The following is a 25,546-nucleotide window of genomic DNA, read 5'->3' on the forward strand; positions in this document are numbered from 1 at the left end:
GCTTCTCTAAGCCTCGGGGCGTTGATCCTGTGCTGTTGCCCCTCACCCGGAGCCGAGGAAGAGGCCGTCTCTGTCCTCGTTCCCCTCTACTCTAGTTCTCTTGCAAAACAGAAAGCAAGATTCAAAGCAAGATTCAGCGCAGAGAGCAATAATCTAAAATAAACTATCATTAGCCATAATAAAGTCCAGTGTATCTCCAATTTACCAAACTATCTGTAACTGATAATATAGTCCTCACTCCAGTTCAGGGGAAAAAAGCCCTTGCACGCACCAGATTTACTTCAGCCAGGTCATTTTCAAGGACCTGAGTATGTACTGCACAGAGAGTCCTTCCCACATAGTCTTAACCTATTAACTGCTCTTTAATGTCAGACATAATCTACGTTAACAACCACAAAAACTCTCTGTTCTGAACTCACATGTGACCACATCAAGGGACTCTACTTATGCTGAGGATTATTAAGCCTGTTGGACAGGTTATAACGGCTGGCTTCCCCACAAGGCCTCGCAACATCATGACAGTAATTTTCTGCATAATGTTTTCTGATGATTTCTAATGATTTTCTGCATAAAGCAGACTATTCCTCTAGACCCTTGTTTCTTAACAGCAGGAACCACTGTTTCTGTTCAGCTAAATTCCACCCCCCCGTTCTCTACCAGAGTAGCTCCTGCAAGGTTTTGACATCCGACGCCGAGGAAAAGGCTTCAGAGAGGGAGTCTCCTCCTGCGGCAGCGTCAGGAGCTGCTCTTGGCTTCACCAGAGTCAGGCTGTGCAGTTTGTAGAGCGTTTCTACTTTTCTTTGAGCTTTCTTCTTTGTATGTGTTTCTGTAGCCAGACACATAGCTCTGCGTGCGTACGGATGACAGACGTGTTTATATTGCTTTATAGGTGGAACAGAGCATAGAATTACGTTCTGCCAGATGAATGTGAAATGCTAAAGTAGACTTTCACACACTTAGTGCCAACAAAATACCTTTCAAAAGTTGTTCCAATGTACAGAATACTATTTTCCGTGACAAAATCTGAAGTGCATATTGTACTGCTGAAAGTAAGGTGCTTAAAATGAGAAAACAGGATATACTGAAAGTCAAATTCACTGTATCGGGAAAAGAGAGGGAAACTCCATTCCTTCCCCTATTACTGATAGTAACTTTTTTTTCTTCTCTATATTTTAGAGCCTGAACCAGTTCAATTTTCCCAAGTGACAGTTTGCTCTCCGTGATGTAAACCTGCTAGGGTTTTTGCACGTAAGCTTTGAAGAAAGTACTTCTTAAATCTGTAAGTACTGTGCCTGTAGCATGACACTTATCACCTTTTTATTTATCTTAAGAAGGGAGCAACAATTTTCAAAAGGTGCACTACAGATTATAAGGACAGCTTTGACAAGCCCAGAGGAAAAATGATACTGGTTTAATGCTTTGGGGGTTTTGGAAGACTGTAGAGTACAAACTGTCATGAAGCCAACTTAATATAACTGTTTCCTTTATACTCTAAGGATTCACAAGGGACTTCACTGCTAGCATACAGGAAATAAATTCTGTTGTGCTAGAACAAGACTTTGTTTCTTACAATTTAGAAAACTACACAAAGTTTCCTTACAGGAAATGTTACAATTCATACAAATTCCCATATTTATTTGTAGACAAAAATTGTCATTCACATAGCGGGAAAACTAAATGAAAACAGAGACAGCATAGACTTAAGGCCATTATGGGGTACTGGTGAACAGACCTACATGATGGCAATAAATACAACTACACAAAAATGTACTTAAATGTAGAGATATCTTTATTGTTGTCTACTTGTCCAGTACCAGCCTAACTTCTTAACAGGAATCCTTGAAAATAAATTGCTACATGAATGCATTTCTTCAGTGAGGAGCTTGCAGAGTTTATTTTAGGTAAAGCCTGTCTTCTGTTGTTACACTATTCGACCAAGATATACTGACTTGGGATATTTTTCCTTTAGATCAGGCCACTGAACGATGAAGTAATCTGAAAAGTAGTAAAGAATCTTTCCAGACAGGGATAAAGTTTCCACACGGCAGATGCTCTCTACGTACACAATGATTGCTCTCTTTATTCCTAGAAGCCCAAGAAGAAGAGCAGATATACAGACAGGAACACATGTTCCTGGTCCATTGCACAATATCTAAAAGAGATGAAACATTTTAGAAAAGTAAAACGTGTTTTTTTTCATACAGTAAAGAATTAAAAGTGTGTATATTCATATAACATTACATTTACAAAAAAATTATTTCCAAAGATATTTTAAAAAACAGAGGAGGCAAGTGAATATGAAAAAAAAAAAAAGAGGGGGGATGGGGCAAACAAAAGACATTATTTCAAAGTAGCTGCCAAAAAAGATCATCTTTCTTTACATGTCAAGGAGGAGGAGAAGGGCTCTGAGACGGCACAGTTTATTTCTATGAAGGAAGCAGAATTCCTTGACTCATGGGTATATAACTAAAGCAGCTTGCAATCTCAGTCACAGCTTTGTGTTGTATCAATCATGAGATTTGTGCATAGATTAAGGCATAATAAGGCCAAAGAAGTTTAATTAGGATTACTAAACCTGGGATCCAGTTATAAACCTCTTGAACTTCGGCTTAAGTCAGCAAAACACTTAAGAGTTCAGCAAAAATGTTGGAATCTACTAGCTGACATGCATGACTGGATTTTTTTTTTTTCTTTTAATAAACACTAGTACAGAGAAACAAGCATACAGAAGGGAGGTGTTTTGGTAAATACATGTCATGTCCTTGTAGCAGAGGATCGCAAGTTGACTTATAAATGTTAACAGTAAAAGAAAGTGGTCTTTCAATTTTAGACATTGGTAAACTGAAAAACAGATTGCTTAAAAGTAAAACGTTTAAACCAGGGTATATTAGGCACACTACTTGGGTATCAAAATTGATTTCAGGCAAGGAATTTCTTACTAAATTTAACTACTACCATGTAATCAGCACTCTTCTGCACAGTTGGGGGTTATGTGGAAATAAAGAGTTCTTTTATAAAACCATGGCCCTATATCCTATGAACTCACATTATTTTGTTCCAAGTTCACCGGCTTGTGAAAGATATTATGTTGGTGGGGGAAAAAAGTTTCTGTTTCAAGGCTGTAGCAAAGATTTCAGAATGTTCCCTTCCCTGCTTTGTGGCAAGATCACACGGATAAACTGGCCAACAGCACCTTGCCTCAGTTAAAAGCAGCAGCAGCTTTGGTGCTACTGAGCTCCAAACTCTCTCACTTATACTTTCCTTTGCCTTTAAGATGGCCCCGGAAATCTAGCTTGGGGATGCGATGACCGTAATGCAGTGTTTTCTTATCAGAATCAACAGAATGTAATACTGTATGCAAAATTATTCTGATTTTATTGTTGATCTTAACGGAGCTATTTATTCATGCGAGACTTGCTGATGTTTTCTGAAAGACCCTTACAAGCAATGTGCTGCATATTGTTTTAATCTTGAAATTTTAGGGTATCAACAGCCACAAATACTGGTATAAGAAAATTGCAAGAGTGTAATTCTTTTATATTAGCCGTTACATAGCTAAGAAGCTGAACACACCAACTTTGCATACTAGACTTCTGAAATCAGAGTAATATACTATGGTTTCAGACCTCCTCCTGAACCTGATTTCAAGTAAATCCATGCTGGAACTTTAAAACCTACTCTACATTCTGCTGAGAATGAAGATCTGTTTTTTATGCATTTGGCTTGGCAAGCAAGGCCATAAACCAACCACACACGCTGCCTTTTAGCACTTGAAAGAAACTTTTCCATACCTGTGACCTAAACCAGGCATTTTGCCCTATTTCTTGACAAGTTTGATTAATTTGCACTGTTGTTGGTTGTGCTACTGGTACATGGCTACTGATATCTAAATTAAGGCATGTTTAGGTATCTCTATTTATAATAACATTTGTTACTGTAGTGTAAACATAGGCATAGGAAACAACTTGGAGTGTTCTCCTGTGTTTGCAGGCAAAACCCCCCAGGGTCCCTGCTGCAGAATCTGGTCTGTTTCAGACAAGTGCATAAGAAGCACCAAAACAGTCCAAAAGAGTTATTCTCTACTTTTTTTTGAGTTGAATATTCAGTCTGACTACTAATTTCAGATTCAAAATACAGCTTTAAGCGAACAGATAAAAACGTGCACTACTGCTAAACAGAAACTCCGCTTTCACTTTCCTTGAGTTGCGCTACCTGCAGTACAAATATTGTCTCATCTTCATTGCTCCCTAGGGCTTTTTTCTGTTGCATTACAGTCCTCTCCCCTGTCCTTTCCTCAGCGTCTTCCATTTCGACGTTTCTCTGTACTCCGCCCAGCCCTCTGAGATGTCTCCCACCCATCCTCTCTTCCCTGGTTTTCTTTGTGATCTCTGGTATTCATATCCCTCTGCGTTCCTATTCCCAGGCGCCTTTCCACCTGTCTTCCTTCTGGACTCGTACTGGCTCTGCACTCTTTTAGCCTCCATCTACTACGAAAGCTCAACCCAGTTGCCTAAAGCAAGGAGAGCGTTTCACATCGGTCCCTTATTTTCCACACTCTGACACAAAAAATACCAATCGCAAATATGATTTACGTCAGGTAGACATCCTAACGTTCTTCTCAGCCGAGAAGTTGAGAATGGTAGAACAGGTTTTATAAAAAGCCGAGTTATTACAGTCATGGTCTTTATCAAGCCACTGTGCCATACACTTCTTCCTGCTTCCCCCCTTTATTAAACTTGGCTAGCAGCTCCAGTCTTTTTAGTATTTGGTATTCTTGTGTGTAGATGCACGTGCAAAGGTAAACGCTAGAATGAATTCCAAACGAAGTGTACTCACAAAAGATCATGTAATGAAATAATAGTAAATGTGTCTATTTATGAATCTATATGTAGCTCTAAAGGCCATGCTAAGTTGCTGTTATTACTTTGCTGAGGCACAAAACAGAAAAGCAATAATCAAAATTAAAATCATAATAAAATAACTTTACTATATTCAGGTTTTATATGATGCACTCAATTTATACCTTCTACTGACCGTTTATAACTTGTAAGCTGCTTCTCAGACGCCCTTTGATTCATGGAAAAGTACTTGAATGTGAGAAAAAGGATCAGGAAAATTATGGACTAAGCATCTCTAAAAAACCATGATCTGATCATAACTCAAGTCTTCTGCTCTTTCCCCTTCCACACATACCAGTTCAAACAAGACAAAGCAGATGAGGCTTTGTAGGATCTCTGTATGCAAAATGCCCATAAAATACTCTGACTATAGATGTTCCTATTCTCAAATGCTTGGGTTTAGGAATTGTCTCCTGAAAGAGACTCTGGTATAAACCTGCTGAAGCCAACAGAAAAATAGATCCCTATCTGAATTTGGGGTTGTGATCTGTAAGTTAGAACTATTAATCAACCTTTCTGATCATTAAAAATTAACCTTCAGTTAACCTTCAGTGCGTGTCTAGAGACATGTCGTACCTAGAACTGGTGCAGTTGCTCACATGTTGGAGTGGCAATTCCCCTCCAAAAATCTGGTCTGACCAGTCCTACTTACTCCCTCTCACACTGTCAGTAAGAAGAGAGACCAGCACTCCTGCTGCCTGGAATCCAACATCATACACTCCTCAAGGGATACAGGGGAAAATTCTGAGAAAACAAGTATTCACGTTATAAAGAAGAGGAACTGTTGTGGAATCTATAAGCTAGAAATGCTGCTGTTTGGCTCCTGCCAGTATACGAACATGTTGATGGCGGAAAGGAACTGAATCATCTACAGCCTTCCTTAAACACGTAAGAGAAGGTGAGCTGTCCTACTAGTGAATTTCAAAACACCGTTCAAAAGGAAATTTTGGAGAATGATTGATGTCTTCCACCTTGAAAAGACCAAGGCTTTTGTTTTTCCCCTCCAGCAGAATACAAGTATGTTTCAGGGACTCCAATGGCAATCAGCAGTATGCTGTGGAGAAGAAGCAGGCATCTATTGGGCAAGAAAGAACCAGGGCCTCTCAAGGTCAACCGGCTATTCAGGGTAAATGTTTCCCAATATCTATTTACTTTAGCTACAAGGCTGCTTGTAGATTATTTGCTTTGCATGAGATATGTCTCTGAAGATCTCTGGTTTATTTGGTTCAGCCTTCCTTGGTGAGGCAGCACAAGGGGGAAAGAAGGGGCCAAAGACAATTTTTATGTCACCTTTGTGACCTCTTGAGCTGCAACCACCCAAGGACTTTCTTGGTCACTGGGCTATCTGACTTTGCTGCCAACAAGCTGTAAGGGATCGTTCCAGAAGCCAGTGCTGCAGGTCTCTTTACACCATTTACATTCACCTCTAATGCAAAGAAATGTCCAGTTAAGTGTTAAAATGGCTCACTGGCTGCCTGGCTTCACAGCTAGGCCTATAAACTAAACCCTACATACTAAAATCCTCTACCAATTCAATGTAACCAGACTTCTAAACAGTATGATAAACTAATCAATCTGTATATTAATGGAGGTTTAAAAGTAAAGGATCAGAATACAACATTTATACTTAGCAATTCTCTCTCTAAATCTAATTTCATATTAATCGCTTTCATGTAAAAATGGAATAGTTCTTGCCTTTCTGTTTCAGATATTTTCTACAGCTGTTGAAAGAAAACAAGCTAAGCCAGCAGTCTGGCACACTGGGAACACTGGCACATGGCACCACTGCTGATAAAAGCTGCTTTAGAGTTGGTGAATGCAGCACTGTAGCAGACTGACATTTACCAGCTAAAACACTGAAAGCATAGCTCACAGCTTCACTGGGATTAAATGTCAGGCCACTAGTTAAAACAAAAATGAGTAAAGCAGAAAACTTGCAGTTTTTCTCATAAATATGTAAACATGCATTTGCTATATATCTTTAATGAACAAGTATTTGAGTACTGCTTATGTTCCCAAATTACAGCAATCAAAGTGAGGACAACATAAGTCCCCCTAAACTTAGCAGAAAGTGGAAAACTAATGTGAGATTTGCTTTGCATAAGAAACTGTCAACACCTGCTGTTCTCCTTAATGACTTCCAATGAGATTGGCCTTTGCCAGCTGGACAAGAGCAGAAAAACTGCCCAGCTTTCTGGGGCTGGGCAGGCCTATGGTGTGGGAGTGCTGATTACAGCTGTAGGGTGATGCACACGCGTGAACTGAAGACTGCGCTGCTTGCCAGCTACAGAGCTACCTCCTGGAGTGTGTTTAGGACGTTGCTCAGGCCTCCTTAGTCCTGGCGATGCTCCCTTCCCCACAGGGCTAAACAACTGGAGGTAAGAATAAGGGAATAGATGGTGGTGGTAGAGAATTACTAAAAGAAAGAGGCAAAGGCAAATGGAGTGATACAAAACTGACCCAAGCTGCATTAATTGCATGAGCATTGTATATCTATGCAAGTAAACAGACCTACTTTTAAAAAAATGTAGGAAAAAAACCAAATAGGTATTTTCTGTTTCTCAGGAACAAGTCTGGGCCTAAAAGCAGTAACTTATTAATAATTTTATTTTGTTTGTGTCTTTGCTGGACTGCTAAAACTCAGCTTTTGTTGATAAATACTTCATTTCAATGGCTATTTAACATTTGGGAACAAAAACTAACTGTTCAGCCTGTTAATATATGAAAGCCCAGAAGATATCTTTGAGGTTTGTCAGAAAAGCCAAGGAAATTTGAATAGCTGTTCCTGATATTTTAAGGAAGGTAAAGGAAAAGGAAAGGGAAAGGGGATAAAAAAAGAAGCAAGCATGGAAGAGAGGAAGTGGGAAACCAGTTTGCATTACAATTGAAAAGAAGTTAGCACAGATGAAAAAGGAATTTTAAAACATGACCATGCTGCCATACCCTCATAGAAGAGACTTAAGGAAAAAAAAGCTTGCCTGTTTGCAAATAAGGCTTCATTTAAAAAACAAAAAAACCCAAAACAAATCCCTTAATCCCTCTATCAAGAAAAAGGAGCATAAACCAATCTTGCTCAGCTCTGATGAACAACTTAGACCATCTACAGATCTGACAAAACTCCTCAGCCAAAGGTATTTTCAGCAGAAAGTTCCTTGATTAGGACCAAGTTTGACAAGTTTCCACCTTGCTAGGCAAAGCGAATTCTGGCTTTGGAATGAGTTTTCAAAGGGCAGCAAGGAAATGCACCAATTAGAGAAAGCAGCTAAAGGGATCGTAATCTGTGTTATGTATTTTTGTTTTCATTGCATGTTCTTAGTTGATGACAGACGCCCAAATGTTCTGTTGTTGGTTGCTGGACTTGCATAATAAAAAAAAAAAAAAAAAGTGCCATAGCAAGTTACAATACATGGAAACCTTACAAAAATCAGCTTTGAGAAATTCTAGAAACAATGGCAGACAAAAATAATAAACCTTTCACAAAGGTAGTAGAAGTAACAATAAACACAATTCAATCACATACAAATACAGAAAACTAACGGGGGGCGGAAGACGCAGTCGCGACACAAAGAAAGCCGCCTTCATGAAACTACAAATCTAACCATAGAATAACCTAAAGGATCTTTCAGAAACAAGAGAAATGGAGCAGAGAATGATTCCAGTGACAGGGAACCTGAATAGGCACGTTTAGTGAAAGCTGAGTAGAGGTCCTTGGACACTGAAAGGAAAACTAAAAGAAAAAACATAATAACGTACTCATTTTTATGTCAGGGCTAGTTTTGGGCTCCTGCATTCATCAGGTAGGACCTAGGGGTTTTGACATTTCAGGATTTTATTGCCTTTTATGATTTCAGTGTAATAACAAATGTTTTTCTTTGTGTGTGGTTTTTTTGCTGGGGGGAGGTTGGTTGTTTCTGTGGCACAAGAAGAGAGAGTCTGCAATTAATTAATTTGTATTCTGCTATGTAAATTACAGCATCTCATGAGCTCATCAGTCCTTGCTTGTTTTTAGTATTACCTTACTGTTTTGAAGACTTCACACTAATGCCCTGTAAGGTGAAGTCTCCATCTGAACACTTTTTTCCTTCACCTACAGAAGTACTGAGTGCTACCTACAAAGGCACCTCTCGGTCTCAGCTGTTCCCATTTCCCATCCTGCGATTCCCAAGGACCCAAGCAGTTCATCTGACTGCTCAGTGTATCCTGAATAGCCCCCAAGTCTGTGGGAAACACAAGTGCAAGTGCTACAGCCCTGCAGTTGTGGGACCAGCTCTCTTAATATTGGAGATGCTCTAACTGTAAAATTAAACTAACAAAAGCACCAGTGAACAAATATCTCAAATTTTAATTTTAAATATATTTACCTTATGAGCTCATGACCAAGATGCAAGCATGGACAGTCAAGAAACCAGGGTTGTACTCATAGCTCCGCTGTGGACTCACCACAGGATTTGGGGCACAGCATTTACTTTTTCTCACATCAGTATTTTCTACTTTAACACCAGGAAAACAATAATTTACTCCTCACAGAGGATGCATCAAGATTCCTGTATATCCTTCTCAGTGAAGATCTCCAGGTATGGAGAGTATTGGTTTTATTAGCATGTGTTTTGATTCAGTAACATACTCCGAGAATAAGATAAAATGTATGTGCCATTTTCTTTTGAATAGAATTATTTTTTTAATATGTTCAGACATAGCAGGCCATATCCATTAAGAATCAATTTCTGCTAGTAACTTTGATGGCAACTTAAGCCTGGATGGCAAAGGGAGAAAAATTGATACTTTTTTTCATAAATGAGTAACTCTAAAAGGTTTCAAGAGATATGTTGCTCATCTAATTGAAGGTAATGCAGTTATGATAGAAATAAGATCTCTTCTAGGGAATATAAATCTATCTGGTAATCATAAAAAGAGATATCTGAGAATTTAAGAGAGAAAGGGATTTCTCCTTAGCTCAAATACTTAAGCATGTGGGAGGGAGTGTCCTTGTTAAAGCTTTTGCTAGTCTAGCTCATTAGCATGTCTGAAAATTCAAGTTTTGAACCTCGAGGAAAACTAGCTCAGAATTTTTAATATTTTTTTAAGGTTTAAAAAAAAGCAGGAACCTTCTCCAACAATTCCTTATTATTGCTATTGGTGGGGAGAAAGAAGAATTTCAGGTTCTGTTTGAACATTATAAAGGTCATTAAGCTACCTACTGGCTTGCTTTTTTTTTTTTTTTAATAGTGAAGATCTTATCCAGTTCACTTCCCTCCACAACCTGAAAATAAAACCAGCTAAAATTTCACACCCTATTTGCTCTTTGAATGTACCTGCAGAATGCAGGCTAGAACAAAAAAAATCTAGATGTGTAGTCTGATGTAAATCAGGTAATTAAGGTAGAATTGAATTATACCTGAGTACACTTTCATCTTCTGTTCTCTAAATCGCTTGAATCATCAGGGGTGCAAAGAGATAGTTACAGCATTCTATAGCAACAGCTTGTGCTCAGGCTGGTCAGCACCTATAGCTTGTAGCGTTGCCGTGAAAACCTTTCTAGTCCACTTCTGTGCACCTTGTTGGTATGGTTCCTGTGGTTATTATCATACAATACACACAGGAGGTGAGGTGCTCTTCAAAACAAGCAGAGACTTGTGTGGTCCTACAGGCAGATTACCTAACTAGGATAAATAAGATCAGTGAATGCCAGAATGGGGAAGACAGAAGTGGAAGAGCAAGGACTTAAATTAGCATACTGTGTGGTTGGGTTTCTAATGTGCACTACTTTTTTCTGAGTATTATTTTCATCTTAGAATGAAAAATATTGGGAAGCACCAACAACTCCCTTGTTTCTCCAGCTCTCACTTTATAAAAAGTTTGGGGAGAGACAGAAAAAAATCTTACCTAGTGGATTTTTTTTTTATGGGAGAAAAGGAGAGGTTCCACAAAACCACTAGGAACTAGATTTAACAAAAGGATTTAATTGTAACAGCACTAGGCCTTGTCACTTCTGCCTTCTAGGTGCTTAGTGGCTTGACCCAGAGTTACCAGTCCAGTGTCCTCAGGGGCAAGAGACAGGGGAAGGGGCCCAGCTGATGTGATTTGGATCAGCATCCACAAGCAAAGTAGAGAGGGAAGCTCCTGGTTTCTGGATCTCAGCAGAGCTCAGGAGTTGGGCTGTGCATGTGGCTATTTGACACTGTAAAGACTTAAAACAGCTCAGGTCTGTTTCTGGCTATGCCTAGGGCCTTTACTGATGAAAGGAACGATAACTGGGGTCATTAAGAGCCTCAGAAGTTAGGCAACAGCTTAGTAAGAAAAGTTTGAGAATCTAGATTCGGACACACAAAGAAACATGCAGGCTTGACTCTTTTTTTGATGAAGCTAACCTTAGGCACCCTACTTAACTGCCCCTGTATTTCAGGTGAAAGGTGGCAGGTCTGTCATTGGGATTAAAAGGTCTTTGGAATGGCAATTTCCATCAGTACGTATGATGCTTTTGCAGGTATGTGGAAGCAGAATGGGACATGTGAGCTCAGCATACTCCCCAGCCTAGCTGCCAAATGTAAAATGAGAAACATAGAACCAATCAATTAAAAAGAATAATAAATGACAGGTGTGAAAGTGGTACTAATGCTCAAGTCTGTCAGAATGTTAGTGTTGGTTATTAAAACATTAACACCCAGACTGTCAGTGGGACCAACCAAACATCATGATCTCTGCCAGAAGTTTGTGTCAAGAAATAGTGGCACCACTGAGTCTTGTGAGAAACTGTGGGAGATGGATAGAAGGTTGGTTAAAAAAGAACAAGACTACCAAGGCAGATGCAGACTGGAGAATAAACTAACTCCCTACCTACACTACCATGGAGTGGGTCTGTGGCTTATTGGTGCTGATAAATCAGTAGGAAGTAAAGCAAATTTGACTTCATGTGGATGAAAAAGTTGGTCATAAAACAATTCAGTAAAAGGCTTTTGCCAAGTAAATGAAATGGTAGTTAACAAACTACATCTGTAGCTATAAACACTAGGTACTAGCTGTCTTTCAGCAAGCTGTTGTTCTAAGTGTCACCTTGGTTGAGTCTGAACCTGACTAAAGTCTCTTGGTCAGAGCACCATGAGAAATACCATCTACCCTTTTAGAGCCTATTTAAAAATAAGGGCTTATCTCGTCTCCTGATATCAAAAAGTACTGCTTATTATAGTAGCCTCCTTCTACTCAAAAGGAAAGGAGAAATTAAATCCAAAGACTGTTAAATATAATCATACATATTACTAATAGTGGCCTAAAATGAGCCTTTAACTGCAGATCTCAATGTGTCTTTCATTAGTTAAGCATTCTTTTAACTAGAACTTGAAAGCGGTATTTTAGGTTAGCTAAACCTGATATTTTATATGTATATAAACATCTTTGAGGCTACTGCCTAATCACTGCAGTTGGTATAGCAAGAATCCGCATCAAATAGCTGCCTGAAATGTCTTTACAATGCAAAACCTAGAAGTGTTAGCAATCTGTATCTGCATACCAGTGGCCTGGTTCAGTGGTCAGTTTTAGCGAGACTGTTTACTTGAAACCATGCTTTATAACATACGTGGAAGTGTGACCAGGGTGTTCATTAAGTTCACAATGAACCTAAGTTAAGACTGATCTGTCTTTAGTTTAAACTCTGCTTAAATCTAAGCTGAGATCTCAGTTCATCTTTACTGCTACTCCTATCTTCCCTCTGAAATGTAGTGACTATAGGCATGTCTAATTGGCAGTCACAGAAAGAGCAGAGCTACAACCTAGCCTTAGACTAACTGATTTGAATAGCTTTAGATGTTTATCTGTGCTCAGCAGAGGGTAATTCTATTTCATGGCTGCAGGGTAGCTGTACACAGCACACAAGGTAGAGGAAGGGTGAATAAGACTTATTTTCATTAACACTGAGAAGTTAAGCACAAATTTGGATGGCTTAACTTGTTTTCTTTTTAGACCACACAATTTGTATCACTGATGGTCTTAATATGATGTTCTTACTCTTGCCTGTCTTGACTGTTTTGATCCCAGAAGAACAACAGTAGATCAGACATACTGTAAAATCAATCTGGTCCAAAAGAATTATAAATAGTGGGGAAAGATTCAGTCTACAAAAGAATGCACGAGATAGTCTTAATACTGCATTATAAAAAGTTCACTTGTTACGAAGTGAATAGAGAAAAAATGCTCCACTCAGATTTTGTGGCTTTCCACAAAGTTCTAATAAGAAATGTGACATAGGGGACAATAACTTATTATTTGTCATAGTGATTTGTTAAAGTGTTATGAACTTAAGACATTTTGGGCAGGGCACAAAGAATGGAAAGTCCTAGCTAAATGAAATAATGATCTCCTTTCATACAGCTTACTGTGTGAATGCTTCTGTAACAACTCTAGAAGCTTGTTGTAGTGAATTTAAGCAGTCGGGGGACCAGGCATGTGTGATAGGTTGTGCAGTCACAAAAGAAATGGTAGACTGCTAGAAGCATAATCAGCTGTGCAGGTTTCAGGCTTCTAGAGAAAAGTTTAAAAAGGAGAGACCCATTCAGCTGACAGCTGGTGGGGGGGGAGACAGCAGAGCTTGTTGTACTTGCTGTGCAAATGTAAACTTCTTACTACAGACTTCCCATGGGAAGGAGGCCCTAATGTGGAAGGACTGCCTTCTTTGCCTGATTTAACACAGGCTTTTCCAAATAGCAGTGATCTGAAAATATCTGTTTATCTCTGGCTCTGTAGAGCACTGAGGCAGTAGGAACTGCTGAGAAGCGTCCACAGAAAAGCAAAAAAAGCCTGGTCCTAAGGGTCCAGGATGCACAATCCACTAATGAATGGAATTTTACGCAGCACTCCTGCACAATTCTAGGTGAAATTTAATTACATTTAAAGGAGAACAAATCACTGACCCAATTACATAGCCCATCTATGGCTGAAAACAAGGACTGGATGCAATCTCTGTACAGCTTTCTGCTGTGTGCTGCACATGTATGCTTTGTTTTCAGTTTGAATTTCGGGTATGCCAGAATGACTGGCATAATCATGACCCAGCCAAAGGGCTAGATCACCTGCAGACTTCGTTTCAGGGCTAGCAAACTGGCCCAGAGACAACAAGCACAATAGTTCTGTAAGCAACTAGAGAACTGAAGACCGGTTTCCTCTGAACTTGTACCTACTGACTGACTGACTTCAGGCACATTATAGGAAGGCTGTAACATTAGTTTATGCCTTCTTGGACATCAAATAATCTATGTAAGATTCAGTAATTTTTCTGTCTTTGTGAAAAATCTCTGTGCAGCTTATCTAATTTTCTGTAACTGTCTAAGAAGGATTTGCATCTTTCCCTAGATGGTAGATCTTCTAACATTTTATATTGGTTTTATGTTTCTTCTCAGCCTTTCTCTCAATGAAGGCAATAAAAGTCTCTCTTCTCTGACCAGCTGCCTGTTTTCACGGTAGAAATTTGCAGTCTTTGAGGCTATGACTGCATATTAAATCTGGCTGCTACTGATGCATGGTTTTAAAAGCTTTTCTGGGGGAAGGAAGGTGTAGGCAGAGTGTGCTGGCACGAGCCTTGCTTTTCTGGAATTTTAGGCCTCTGCATAAGAAGCCTATCTAAGGTTGACATGTTATAAAAACCGCCCAGTGCCTGCAAAACATTCTGACACGTATATTTCTATAATCCTTGGCTATAGGAACACAAGCCGATCATCACGTCTGACGTCTTAATTTTGTTACTTGGTTTAATATCTCTAAAGGGACTTAACTTTGCGGAGCGCAGATGTTCGTAACTCAGAAATGGGCCTCTTAGGGATGATCTCAAACTGAACAACTAAGCTAACTTTTACATTTCTTGAACTCTCTGGGGGCCCATTTCAAGTGTGGGTCAAGTCCTACAAGACGGCAAAGGTCTCCTGGAAGTTGTTCAGTTCTTTCTGAACTCACTATCTTGAAGAAGGGTTAGATGGAACTGCTTTCTCATGCAAAGTAAACTAAGAAGCTTTGCCAGAAGATCAGTGTGAGATACAAAGGGGACACAGTGCTCATGTAAATAAGCACATATAAAGTAACTCCTGTGCAGCTAGGTTTGCTGTTTCCCCTTTACAGCTATTTTGGCTCCACAGGTATGCTAGTTATGCCAACCTAAGCCTATCTGCTCCAAATCTTGCCTTTGTGCACCTAATAGTTTCAGGCTCCCTTTGCAGTACTTCTCCTGTCCTGCATTCCTTGAAAACTCCAGCATTTTTGCTTTTCTTTAGCTTTTGGATATCTGGAGAAGACGTCAGTCGTTCTTTCAAACATGGATGTGTTTCTGACAAGCAAGTGTAAGGATTTGGGGACCACTCATACGTACAAATGACTTAGAAGCAATTCAAAGTTGTCTTCCCCTCCTGCAGTTAAACAAAAACAGTTGCCTAGACTGAAAATGTACAGTACCCATAAGCTCTACTGTTTAAAAATATGAAGCTCTCATCATGATGTAATACTGTGCTTGTTTCTAAACTCGGGTGTTGATTTCCATGCCAAAAGTTATAGATGAGTCCTGTAAAGGCCAGCATTTGTCCCACCCTTTCTAGTTCTTTGAACTACTAAGCATTACATTTTGCCAAGAGTTGCAATTCACCATGAACATTTTCTTTTAAAGGCAATTAAATATTACCAGTTGCTTCACATACCACACAGTATCTTTTCACTGGCAATGTGAGGCATTTTAATCCCTGAATCACTCTGATAAATGTTCTAAAATCTTTACAGCTCTCTGACTTATTCTACTTTATTGAATTCTTAAACTAAGATATGCATACAAGTAGTAGTATGCAAGCAGCTTTCAAGTGCTATAAGATTCGGCATAATGCCAGAGATGCTTCTGCCAGTGGCAGTATCGGCTGCTACTGTGGTTGATTATGGTACCTGGCAAAAAAATATTTGGGAACTCTCTCCCCTTCAGCCCTTCTCTAATCATGGATTATCCAAACTCCTTGGATAGCATTTTGAGTCAGTGGTTCCCTTAAACACTACAAAGAGCTTAAAGGCCTTCCTAAAATGTATCCTTAATTTTACAAGGACAAGTGTTTTTCAAAAGCATTAGGCTTTTGACAGCTTATCACAGTTTATCAACTCCAACACTGTTTCTAATAATTTTATGTGTAAATCCCACTGTCACTTTAAATTCTTCTTGCCAACAGAGAAACCATGGAATTAGATTAGTAACTTCCTGCTCTTCTCTTGTGATGTGTCCTGTTGATACTTTTGGTAACATATTAAGCTACACAGTGAGATTTTTCCAGTCAATTTCTTTTGCAATAATAAGTTAAAAAAAAAAAAAAGTATATACATGAACTGAAACCAGTGATGTAGCAAAGTGATTCCTAATTGTTACTCATGCTTGCTCTAGGATGTCTGGTTTGTGTAAACATCCCTCTACTATTTCCCCTCCAAATTAAAATCACTATAAAAAGAATAGTATGCCATCTCCTCCTCCCTCCCAACTTTATCCCCAGTTTTCAGAATAGGCTTGAAAAACAAGAACTGCAAAAAGCTACTTCTGTTGTTCTGCATCCTAAACTGCTCTGAAAACTCCAGCAAGTAGCTTTTGATCTGATAGGAACTGAGCAGTACTATTGAAGCCAATGAGATCAAATTATTCACAGCAGCTTCTTTAAACATTCAAGATATCACAAATATATATGAGCCTCTTTAGAATTAGCCATACAGTTCACAGTGAGAGCTAAAAAAAAGTCTGCTTACAAACATCCTCTGTGGGTATATATATGCTGCTACTAAATTATGAAGAATATCTTGCAACTGCACAGGTTTTTACAGATTTCATTAAAATATTTAAAAACCCATAAAATATTAATTTGAAATTCTGCTAAAATAATGCTTTTTTTAAAAAACTCATGTTTGGATAACTGACTCCTTAAGATGACAAGAACTCTAGCAAAAAGCCAGCTTTAACCAAAATTTCTCTTAAATTGTAGAACTTAAACCTGGGAGTCCAGTGCACTACCTGTTGAGTCTTGCATTAACACACAACTTTATTAATCAGATATCTGTATTTTAGTTCTATAATCTGACAACCCTGAATGCTTCTGACGTGATTAAGTGTGTGGAATATTTTTAAATACATGTTGTAATTAGCATGAGAGTGCGGTTTTGTGAACAGCTTGAAAAAGTTACTAAAGTGCCAAGGAGTTGCCACTTCAGCAGTGATGGTTTTTGTCATTAGATGAGATAATTAATGTCAGTCAGCCAAAGACCTAAATAAACATGCACGTAGCTGAGAAGTCCATATAAGCACAAGAACTTAATCTGTATATATTTCTGCTGGTCTGAACCTGCCTGTTCCAGACTGGTCATACCATTTCAGGAGCAAGACCAGCCAACAGGATAACCAGGCTTTCAGGCACACTTCGTGCTGTTGCAATCCTGAAGAGATATTATCAAGAACCTGTAACCTTGTTTGTGCTAGCTCTACCAGCATTAACAAGGGAGTGACACGCTCTCTGATGTTACCTGCAAACTTTGAGAGGGGAAACTAGTATTTGCTACTTTAATTCACCAGCAGTGCAACTCGTTCTCTCTTTCTTGGTGTATTGCTGCTATATCTCTTTCAGCTTTAATTTTACATTCAAAAATACTTTTCCTGAACTGTAAATCTAAGCATACATATGAGAGACAGTCTGCAATGTCTTGATATTCCAGATGCTTTTATGATGCAGATTAGCAAGTTCTCAATAAATTAAAATTTACTTTACCTACCAAATCTGGTTTCAGTTTGTAGGTCAAAGGAAGAGAATAAAGTATGGAGTACAGGGTTGTTACCGCAGAGGAGGTCCAAGATTGTCTAACCTCACGGCTTCTGGGAATGCGATGAAGGGTGAACTGGAAGAGAGCACGATAAGCTGAATTGTTATTTTTCTAAGAATGTTGTTGCTCCTTCTATAGAGTTATTAATCTGTCTGTGCCAACTTTTTTTTTTAAATCTAGTTTGGAACCTTCTCCTAGATGCCTTATTCAGTGTCGTGCTTTGCGCTCCTGGCAATAAAGTAAAACGAAATACTAGAACTATATATCTATTTTTTCATCTCTTCTAATTTTACTTTAAAACATTCCTAACTGAATAAACAATTCGGCTGGAGCAGCTTCACCCGCAGTATGTTAACGTAGTGCCCCACCTCGTGGTCACCGATACACAAGTCTAGGTCTGATTAGACAGAATCCAAACATGATGACTCTTCTGTCTCTTGCCTGTTTAAATTCTTCGTGGATTTACACTACAGAAAATGTAACAACTTTTCTCAGTTAATGTCCGGTGCTTACTATTAAAAATGTAACAGCAAATACAACTATCCTTTAAATGAGTACTCAAAGAGTATTCAAAAGATATGCAAGGGGCATATTCAAAATGCAAAATATTTGCATAAAGAAACAAGAACATCTTATTGTTAAATAAAAAATAAGTTTAAGAAATTAATCTTCTTTGTTCTTTCAGTAGGAAAAAATAGAGGTTGTTCACTGTGTGTAAAACGTGTCACATAAACCGAAAACATCCATGTTTTATTAGTCTCTGAACACTGTAAGCAGTTAACAGTAGTTGGGCTTCCTGCACTCTGCAGATGGCTTTTACCTTGATGCAGAGAACTACACCTAAGAATTATTGCTACATCAGAAGGCAGTCCTGATGCCAATGAAATTTTTGACTGTTTAAATGAAAGACAAATATAATGGCTGCAGTGCACTGTTCATTGGCACTGACATTGTTTAGATCTCGACGACGGTCGCTATCTCGCTTCATACGGGACACCAGATCACTATCACCTGGCAGAACTTGTACTGGGAGTGAGAGACTCTAGATATCATTATAAATACTGAAAATTGCCCAGTAACTTCAAATATGACAATTAGCAATGGTATAGCTTAGCCCTGGTGATTTGTGACCAGGAAAGATTACGTTGCCAATAGCTGTACGGTAAATACAAACTACAAATCAGTCTTGAACAGCAATAATTTGTGGGTTTTTTAATATATAAGGTGGAAAGAATAAAAAAAACCACCCCACTTATAAATGCAGAATATTAAGTTAATTATCTTCACTGAAATTATCCTGTTTCATTGTGATAGGGTTCTTCAATTGCAGTGATGCTGGCAGGCATTAACAGATGTTACAAACTGGTTGTTTTATGTTTTATTTGCAGGTGTTGAAACTCTGATTGCATTAGTCTGACAACAGAATATGGAAAAATAAACATGCCCTCTGCTCCCCATTCAATAGGATTCTGGTTATCACTACCTCTTTATTTCTTAAAGCTTTGGAAGAGATCAGGGGATAAAAAGCAATGTCCTAAGTGGAGTTTAGACCCTTGCGTAGTATTCAGTCCTTCAAGAAATATGTGTATGATAAGGTAGTTTTAGGCAGATCAGGTTTCAGTGGAACTATTCAGGATGCTCCCTTCACTCTAAAAACGGTGTTAAACAATATTTGCCAAAAAAATGTATGTGATTTTCTTCATCATAAAAACCCGATTTCAGCAAAACTTGGCAGGGACCCCGAACAGTATCAAAGTAGAAATTTACCTGTAGAATTCAAGTAAAGATCAAACTGATTTTATCTATGTTCTTCAAAAAACATGCTTGAAACTTTGCACACCAGTGTCTATGTCATATGTTAGGACTTCAGCCCACAGGTCAATCAACACTTAAATATTAAGCTCAGAAACAAAACCAGATTTGTTTGTTTGTTTAAAAGCCACTGCCAGTTGTTTCTGCAATCCCAGCCTCTCATCTGATAGAGTACTGTTACTGTTCCAGACAGTGTCACATTGTTGTATTTATTTTTCCTTACATCTTTAGTGGAGTCAGAAACCTTTTTGTTATTTGAAGACTAATGTTCCAAACTGGCAATTCTATAATGGCTGACTGGGTATTGCAATTTCAAAACCAGTGATGTAGTCCTTTACCTAGTTAATATTGTCGTTTTGCAAGCACGCAAGGAAAAGTAGGTGGAAACTTGCGACTGCTGTGAGTTATTATAATATGCTCAACTGAATATACTGCAATGCTTGCAAAGCAACTGGGTTTACGTAGTTCTTTTTTCTGCTGAGGAACAAGATTTCTTAGCATGATATCTCTCATGAAACATAAAATGGAAAAGAACATGTGGTCTGATGAGCATTACGTAAAGGTTAGTTAATCTGGTTGCTCATCTCAGGCATGACAAATGGGGGTATACGATCCAGTGAAGAATTCATGTTCTTCAGTCAACAAATCTAAGCCGTCTTTCTCCTGCTAGAGTAGGTCAGCAGGAGCTGAAGCAGGTTCCTCTATGCTGAGCACAGAAGGTTCCCTGAGTAACAGCTCTGGGGGCATCCATGTAGAATAGTTGTGGGTGGTTACAGGCTGGGGGCAACAGAGAACAAAGAGGCAAGTGATAGCAGGCCCAGAGACTTTTCATAGGAGTCATTTTGGATTTTTTTTTTTTTTCTCAAGACACTTAGTGGGTAGAGGTGCAGCATTTTGCTTCTTGTAAGCAAGATGCTCCTTGTGGCTTCCTTTCCTCCTCCCTGAACGCTGTAGCTTTTAGAACTGGGCTAGACCACAGATCAAAAAGAGAAATTGCTTATATTTGTGGTTTTTTACATTGGAATTTGTTAAATGTGTACACTGATTTTTCTCTTAGGTCATTATTGTAATCTGTCTTCTGTCCAGTCCTTAGTTCTGGAAAAATTTACTTCCTTGACAAGATGAGGAAGGGAATGACCATGGGTTGAAGCATTCAGACTTTTCCCTTTAATTTATTCAAAGCTGCAAGAAGCTACTAACACATGATTTTTAAATCCTTGATGATCTCCAGTATCCCCGGTGCCAAAACACATACTACTTGAAAGCACACTCTGAGAGTTAGCAAATATATGTTATAGGCACGTGACCTTTACTTTCCAAAATTCATCTTCCATTTTCACTCCAAATATTTTTGCTCAGGGGAAAAAGAATGGCCAAAGGAAAATGATCATCTGTTATCCAGACAGCAAACTCAGATGCAGCCAAAAATGTTCCTCTGGCTTTCAGTGTTGAAGGAAAATATAACTACGTGATCTGTTAGCAGTTGGAGGGGGTATGAAAGGGAAGCTGCTTAGCAGAACTAAGTGAACTAGTGCAAAATTGCATAATCCTTTAACACTCAAAATATGTATTTTTAAGAAATTTAATAATTTAGGGTTGGACATTTTTCAGATAAGTGAGTGCGACTGTGTGAATGACTAATTACCAAACAAGATTTCTCTGAACAGGAAATACCTCTGGTCACTTTACTGAACTTTCATCCTTGGTGCACAATGAGAGAAGAGACTGCCACGCTCAATTTTAAACTAAGTCATCCCCACTTGATTCAGCAGCTTGTAGTAGGCAAGGAACCTTCGTCTTCCAAGGTGAAAGTCGGGTAAACAAACTTAAAAATGTCATTCCTAAGTGAGCCTGTTGCTCACCTTAGCAGCAGTTCCTTTACATTAAAAGGGTTTATTCTGAAAATCATTGGTACCGAGTCCTACAATCTTTTGTCCCAGTAGTGCTACTGAAAACAAAGGAAATATCAGACGTGAACCATATGAAATCAATACCATGTAAATAAATAATTTACTGTGTGTTGTACTACTTGCTCAAAAGGACTAAGATTTTTGTAATGAGAACATTCATTTCCCTTGTACTTATTCCAATTGCTAAATAAAAATATAATCTTTCTACTAATTCCACTGGACATCAGATCACACTTTAAGTCACCAGAGAGCCATACTGCTGTCTGTTAGTCATACAGCAAACTAGCTCAAAGCAACCAAACGTGATAAAAAGATAAAATTTCATGATGTTTAGGAGCTCAGCATTTGCTCAGATCACCAACCAGAAAACTATCTGACATTAAGAGGTGTTGCATACTTTTTAAACGTGTGTAACTAATGCTCAATTTTACAATCCAACCAAAACACAGTCTAGAAACACACAAAAATAATACAATTTCAATTAAGGTTTTCTTAGATAAAATATTTTTAGATACAATTTCTTTCAAAAAAATACATTATGACACTGAGGGAAATGCCAAACTAAAAAATAAAAGAAAAAACCCCCACCATATTTCTGCCCCAATATTTTTATAGCTATAAATAACACTTTGATGGCTAGCCCGTTTACAAAATTAAGAGAGATTTATTTTAAGCATGCTTTTCTTGAGCATGTTCCCTCATTGCCTTAAATGGATTAACATGTTAACAGGAGCTAAAGACCATTTTAAGAGAAAGTGAGGAAGGTGGTAGTGAAAACTGGTAGCAAGAATGGCATTTGCTATTTTTAGGTATATTTACTTTGCATTTTCAGTGTCTCTCTAGTACAGCATTAATTAATAGTGTTTATTTAGTTCATTTTTAGAAATTTAAAAAACAGTAGGTACAGAATGGCACCTTTAGCTGAATGTTAGTGCAATTGATTATCAATACCTAGAAAATCAAAAGCACCCGCTAATCTTAAGAATATCCTTTTAAAGAACCACCTCCAAATTGCCTTGAAATAGAATGTCATGTTAAGATAATTTTATCTTACATGAGCATATTTAACAAGTTACCTGTGAACTGGAGAATGTTTCAGCCCTTTTTTGTTCGAAAGACCGTATTTTAGCTTCACTCATCTTGTCTGAGTCTGCAAAAATATAATGTCTAGGAGAGTATGACTCTGACAAACAGCTGAGTAACCTCAGGATTTCTGTTGTGTGCCCACCTGTAAAAACAAAATAAACTGCAGTTAATATATGAAAAATTTTGTAACTTTCAATTTCTTCAGCTGAATCAGTCACTTTTCCTTTTAAAACTTATTAGTACTAATATTATCAGTGACACTCTTCTGAGAGTAGAGGATTCAACTAAAGGATAGTTGAGACTGTTTAAGTAACACGAAGACAATTCAGCTCCCACTGAAGCGGTATTGATGGACGTTTTTCAGTTAAATGGGATTGAACCAGGATCACACAGAAGTACGACATTTGTGTTTAATGTCCTGTACAAGATGCAAAAACAAGCGGGCAAAGAGTTATACTATAGTCCATACTCAAAAGACGTATCATGGTGCAATGGTCAAAACGAAGCTGGACAAGATCTGGCTCAGAGCTGTGCCGTGGAAGCGTACCTCCCATTGACCCTACCCAGCGTTCAGTCCTACGACCTGCAAGAGCAGGGGCTGCACTATCTCAGCTCATAATACTGAAATCAAGCAGGCAGCAATTTCACTCTGCAGCTATGCCAGTGTAAAAGCTGAGTGCTTACAGAAGAAACAGTCCAGCTCCAGCCAAGTGCTTTAACCACTGCCCTTGAACGGGTGTTGACAACCTTCTAACTGCAAGGTCACTTTGTTCAATTCGTTAAATTGGCATTAAACAGGAGAGAAGGGGAGGGTGTACTTATTGTGGTTTTTTTGGGAGCGGCGTTAATTTTTTTTTTTTTTTTGTCAGTTGAGTTTCCTGAACCGGAGTCACAGGAATACCTGTAACAGTGGAAGAGGGGAGAGGGAAGATTGTGTGCGTAGGTGAAGTGGAGCCGGCTCACCTTTTATCTGTTGGGCTGAATCGGCTTAACGTCAAACTCCACACATAAGTATGTGCATAAGCATTTACTGGATGTGTTACTTTTCACTTTGCTGGAAGTTGCAGACCAAAGTAGTAAACTAAATATATTCCTACTACCTCCTGCTGTCCAGTGTCATTAGCCTCCTAAGAGACCTTTGCTATACAAGTCAAGCACTCTTAGCTGGCAAACAACTGACAAGCAGCGAGAGCTATGCTGCTGCAATAGACATGAGAGTTTGCCACTTTTCCATAGCATTTAATGCCATATTCTTCAAACACGTTTGGAGGGATTTTCTAGTGAGTGATGGTTTGTCGAAGCTTTCACAAAATTTAATGCAATCATCTGAGTATTCAGAGTAGAGCAGAAGATTCCTATTTCAAAAAAGTCTCGAAGAATAGGCTTGAAGATTGTATGAATCTTAACTGACTTATGAATTACTTCACCTGGTAAGCTTATGTATAGTGAATGTATTTTTTTTAATATGTACAAACTAGATGCCAAAGGACCGAAGGAAAACAAGTGCATTTCCAGTGCTGGTGGAAGCAAAGATGACCTGAAAAATTATAAAACTGCCAGTCGAACTCAGACTGCAGAAAGATCCTAGGATTATTACTCAATTAGTGTGCAAAAACCACAGGGGCACTGAGGTGATGAAATCAAAGCTTGCCTGGATTTGTCAACTGCAAATTTTCAAGGTAGTCTGTTTTTTGGGGGCAAATTAATTGCTCTGCAACTTTGGGGAGGTCACAAGGAGTAGCAGATGTGTATGTATCCCCTTGCTGTGGGGTGACATGCTTGGACAACAGTGCTGCCTCTAACAGACCCACTGAGACTCTCCTAAGTAAACCACAGAAATGTGGTTTGGGTCAAATTATTACAAAATGTCATGTATGTAAGGGGTGTACTGATCTTTGGAAAGCCTTGCCATCAATAATTTTCCATGAGAAGACCAAACAGCTGCACAGGTCTGTCCTGCATCAGTTTTAGTCAATGTACTCGGTAACGACTTCGATGAAACGCATGTGCTGTCTGAAGGAAAGGTTCAGAAACCAAACTGTCAGACACAGATACAGGTGAAAATGCCCCAAACAAAGATGAAGCTTAGCAATTTCTTAAATCAAGAACTAAAAAGCCCAAAGACAGGCGGCGGCCTCTAAGGGTCCCGACCCGGACCGGGTGGGTCCGGGAACAGCCGCGGCGGGCACCCCGGCAGCGGCTTCTGACCCGCGGCCGCCGGCGGGCGGGCCTCCCCTCAGCGCGGTACTCTTCCCGCCCGCCACCGCGACTACAACTCCCGGCATGCACCAGGACACGCCGGGGAACGCCGCGCTGTCCCTCGCTCCGCGCTGCATGCCGGGAGTCGTAGTTCCTGGTGCCGACCGCAGGCGCTCTGCGGCGCAACCCGCTCCCGCTGGCGGCAACGCCTACTCACCGGAGCCGGCCACCACCAGGAGCCTGAGGGGAGGCGTCCGCCGGCCGCGGCGCCTCCTCGCCAGGAACGCCAAGGGGACGAGCAGTAAGGGGAGGAGGAGGAGGAGAAGGGCGGCAAGCAGCGGGCGCTCCATGGCGCGGCCGGAGCTGTCCCGCCGTCCTGCGCGGAAGCGGGCGGTAACACCTCCCGGCGTACGGCAGCCGGCGTGGCTCAAACCTTCCCCGCGGCTCTCGCCGCTGCCCAAGGGCTGAGGTGCCGCCGGGAGGGCGGACCGCCGGGTAGCGGGGCCCGGCCGGGCCGGGCTGGGCCAGCGGTGCGAGCGGCGGGCGCTGAGGGGCCGGCGGCGGCTGGGCCGGGCCGGGCCGGGGCAGCGGCGCAGGGCCCGGGGCTGGGCTGGGCTGGGCTGAGGGGACGCTGCCGCCGGTTCTCGGCGCGGGGCCGGGCGGTTGCCGGCGGGTGTGTGACGCGTGTTCGCGGTAATAAAGTGTGAGGCGCTGCCTACGTGTAACAAGGCCGGGTCTGTGCTCCTGGACCAGTTTGAGGAGAGTTGTCATTTATCCGTGGGAACAGCAGAAACTGGCCTTCACCGCTGCAGCTGCTCATCAGCCGAGTCCCCGGGGCTC

General features: G+C 39.9%; 1 protein-coding gene and 1 long non-coding RNA gene across 4 annotated transcripts; one reads left to right on the forward strand and one right to left on the reverse strand.

The window, feature by feature from the left end:
- Window positions 1-222: 222 nt before the first annotated feature.
- Window positions 223-25,534, reverse strand: ALG14 (ALG14 UDP-N-acetylglucosaminyltransferase subunit). Of its 3 annotated transcripts, none has more exons than XM_087731151.1 (4): window positions 24,924-25,056; window positions 22,498-22,649; window positions 17,652-17,774; window positions 223-846 (listed from the first exon to the last, which is right to left on the reverse strand). In XM_087731151.1, the coding sequence occupies exons 1-4, from the start codon at window positions 25,054-25,056 to the stop codon at window positions 736-738; spliced, it is 519 nt and encodes a 172-aa protein (XP_087587277.1). In that variant the 3' UTR covers window positions 223-735. The 3 variants fall into 3 exon arrangements, with proteins under 3 accessions (XP_087587277.1, XP_087587276.1, XP_087587275.1); XM_087731150.1 differs by lacking the exons at window positions 223-846; window positions 24,924-25,056 and adding exons at window positions 1,767-2,152; window positions 25,426-25,534; XM_087731149.1 differs by lacking the exon at window positions 223-846 and adding an exon at window positions 1,767-2,152.
- On the forward strand, window positions 1,170-17,785 carry LOC148052147 (uncharacterized). The gene is made up of 6 exons (XR_015698684.1): window positions 1,170-1,279; window positions 5,569-5,796; window positions 5,906-6,024; window positions 6,925-7,276; window positions 9,401-9,472; window positions 17,667-17,785. It is a non-coding gene; the product is annotated as an uncharacterized LOC148052147 (long non-coding RNA).
- Window positions 25,535-25,546: the final 12 nt, after the last annotated feature.

This window comes from Nipponia nippon, unplaced genomic scaffold (genome assembly GCF_047370975.1).
Source record: "Nipponia nippon isolate SJK-2023a ecotype South Korea unplaced genomic scaffold, ASM4737097v1 scaffold_5, whole genome shotgun sequence".
NCBI lineage: Eukaryota > Metazoa > Chordata > Aves > Pelecaniformes > Threskiornithidae > Nipponia > Nipponia nippon.

Excerpts from the sequence above, each read along its gene's own strand:
- ALG14 (XM_087731149.1), bottom strand. The coding sequence starts at position 25,056 with ATGGAGCGCCCGCTGCTTGCCGCCCTTCTCCTCCTCCTCCTCCCCTTA. Across the intron at positions 17,775-22,497 it reads AAACATTCTCCAGTTCACAG|TTCACCCTTCATCGCATTCC; the intron begins GTAACTTGTTAA and ends GCTCTCTTCCAG. Across the intron at positions 2,153-17,651 it reads ACAAACTGAAACCAGATTTG|ATATTGTGCAATGGACCAGG; the intron begins GTAGGTAAAGTA and ends CATCTCTTTTAG.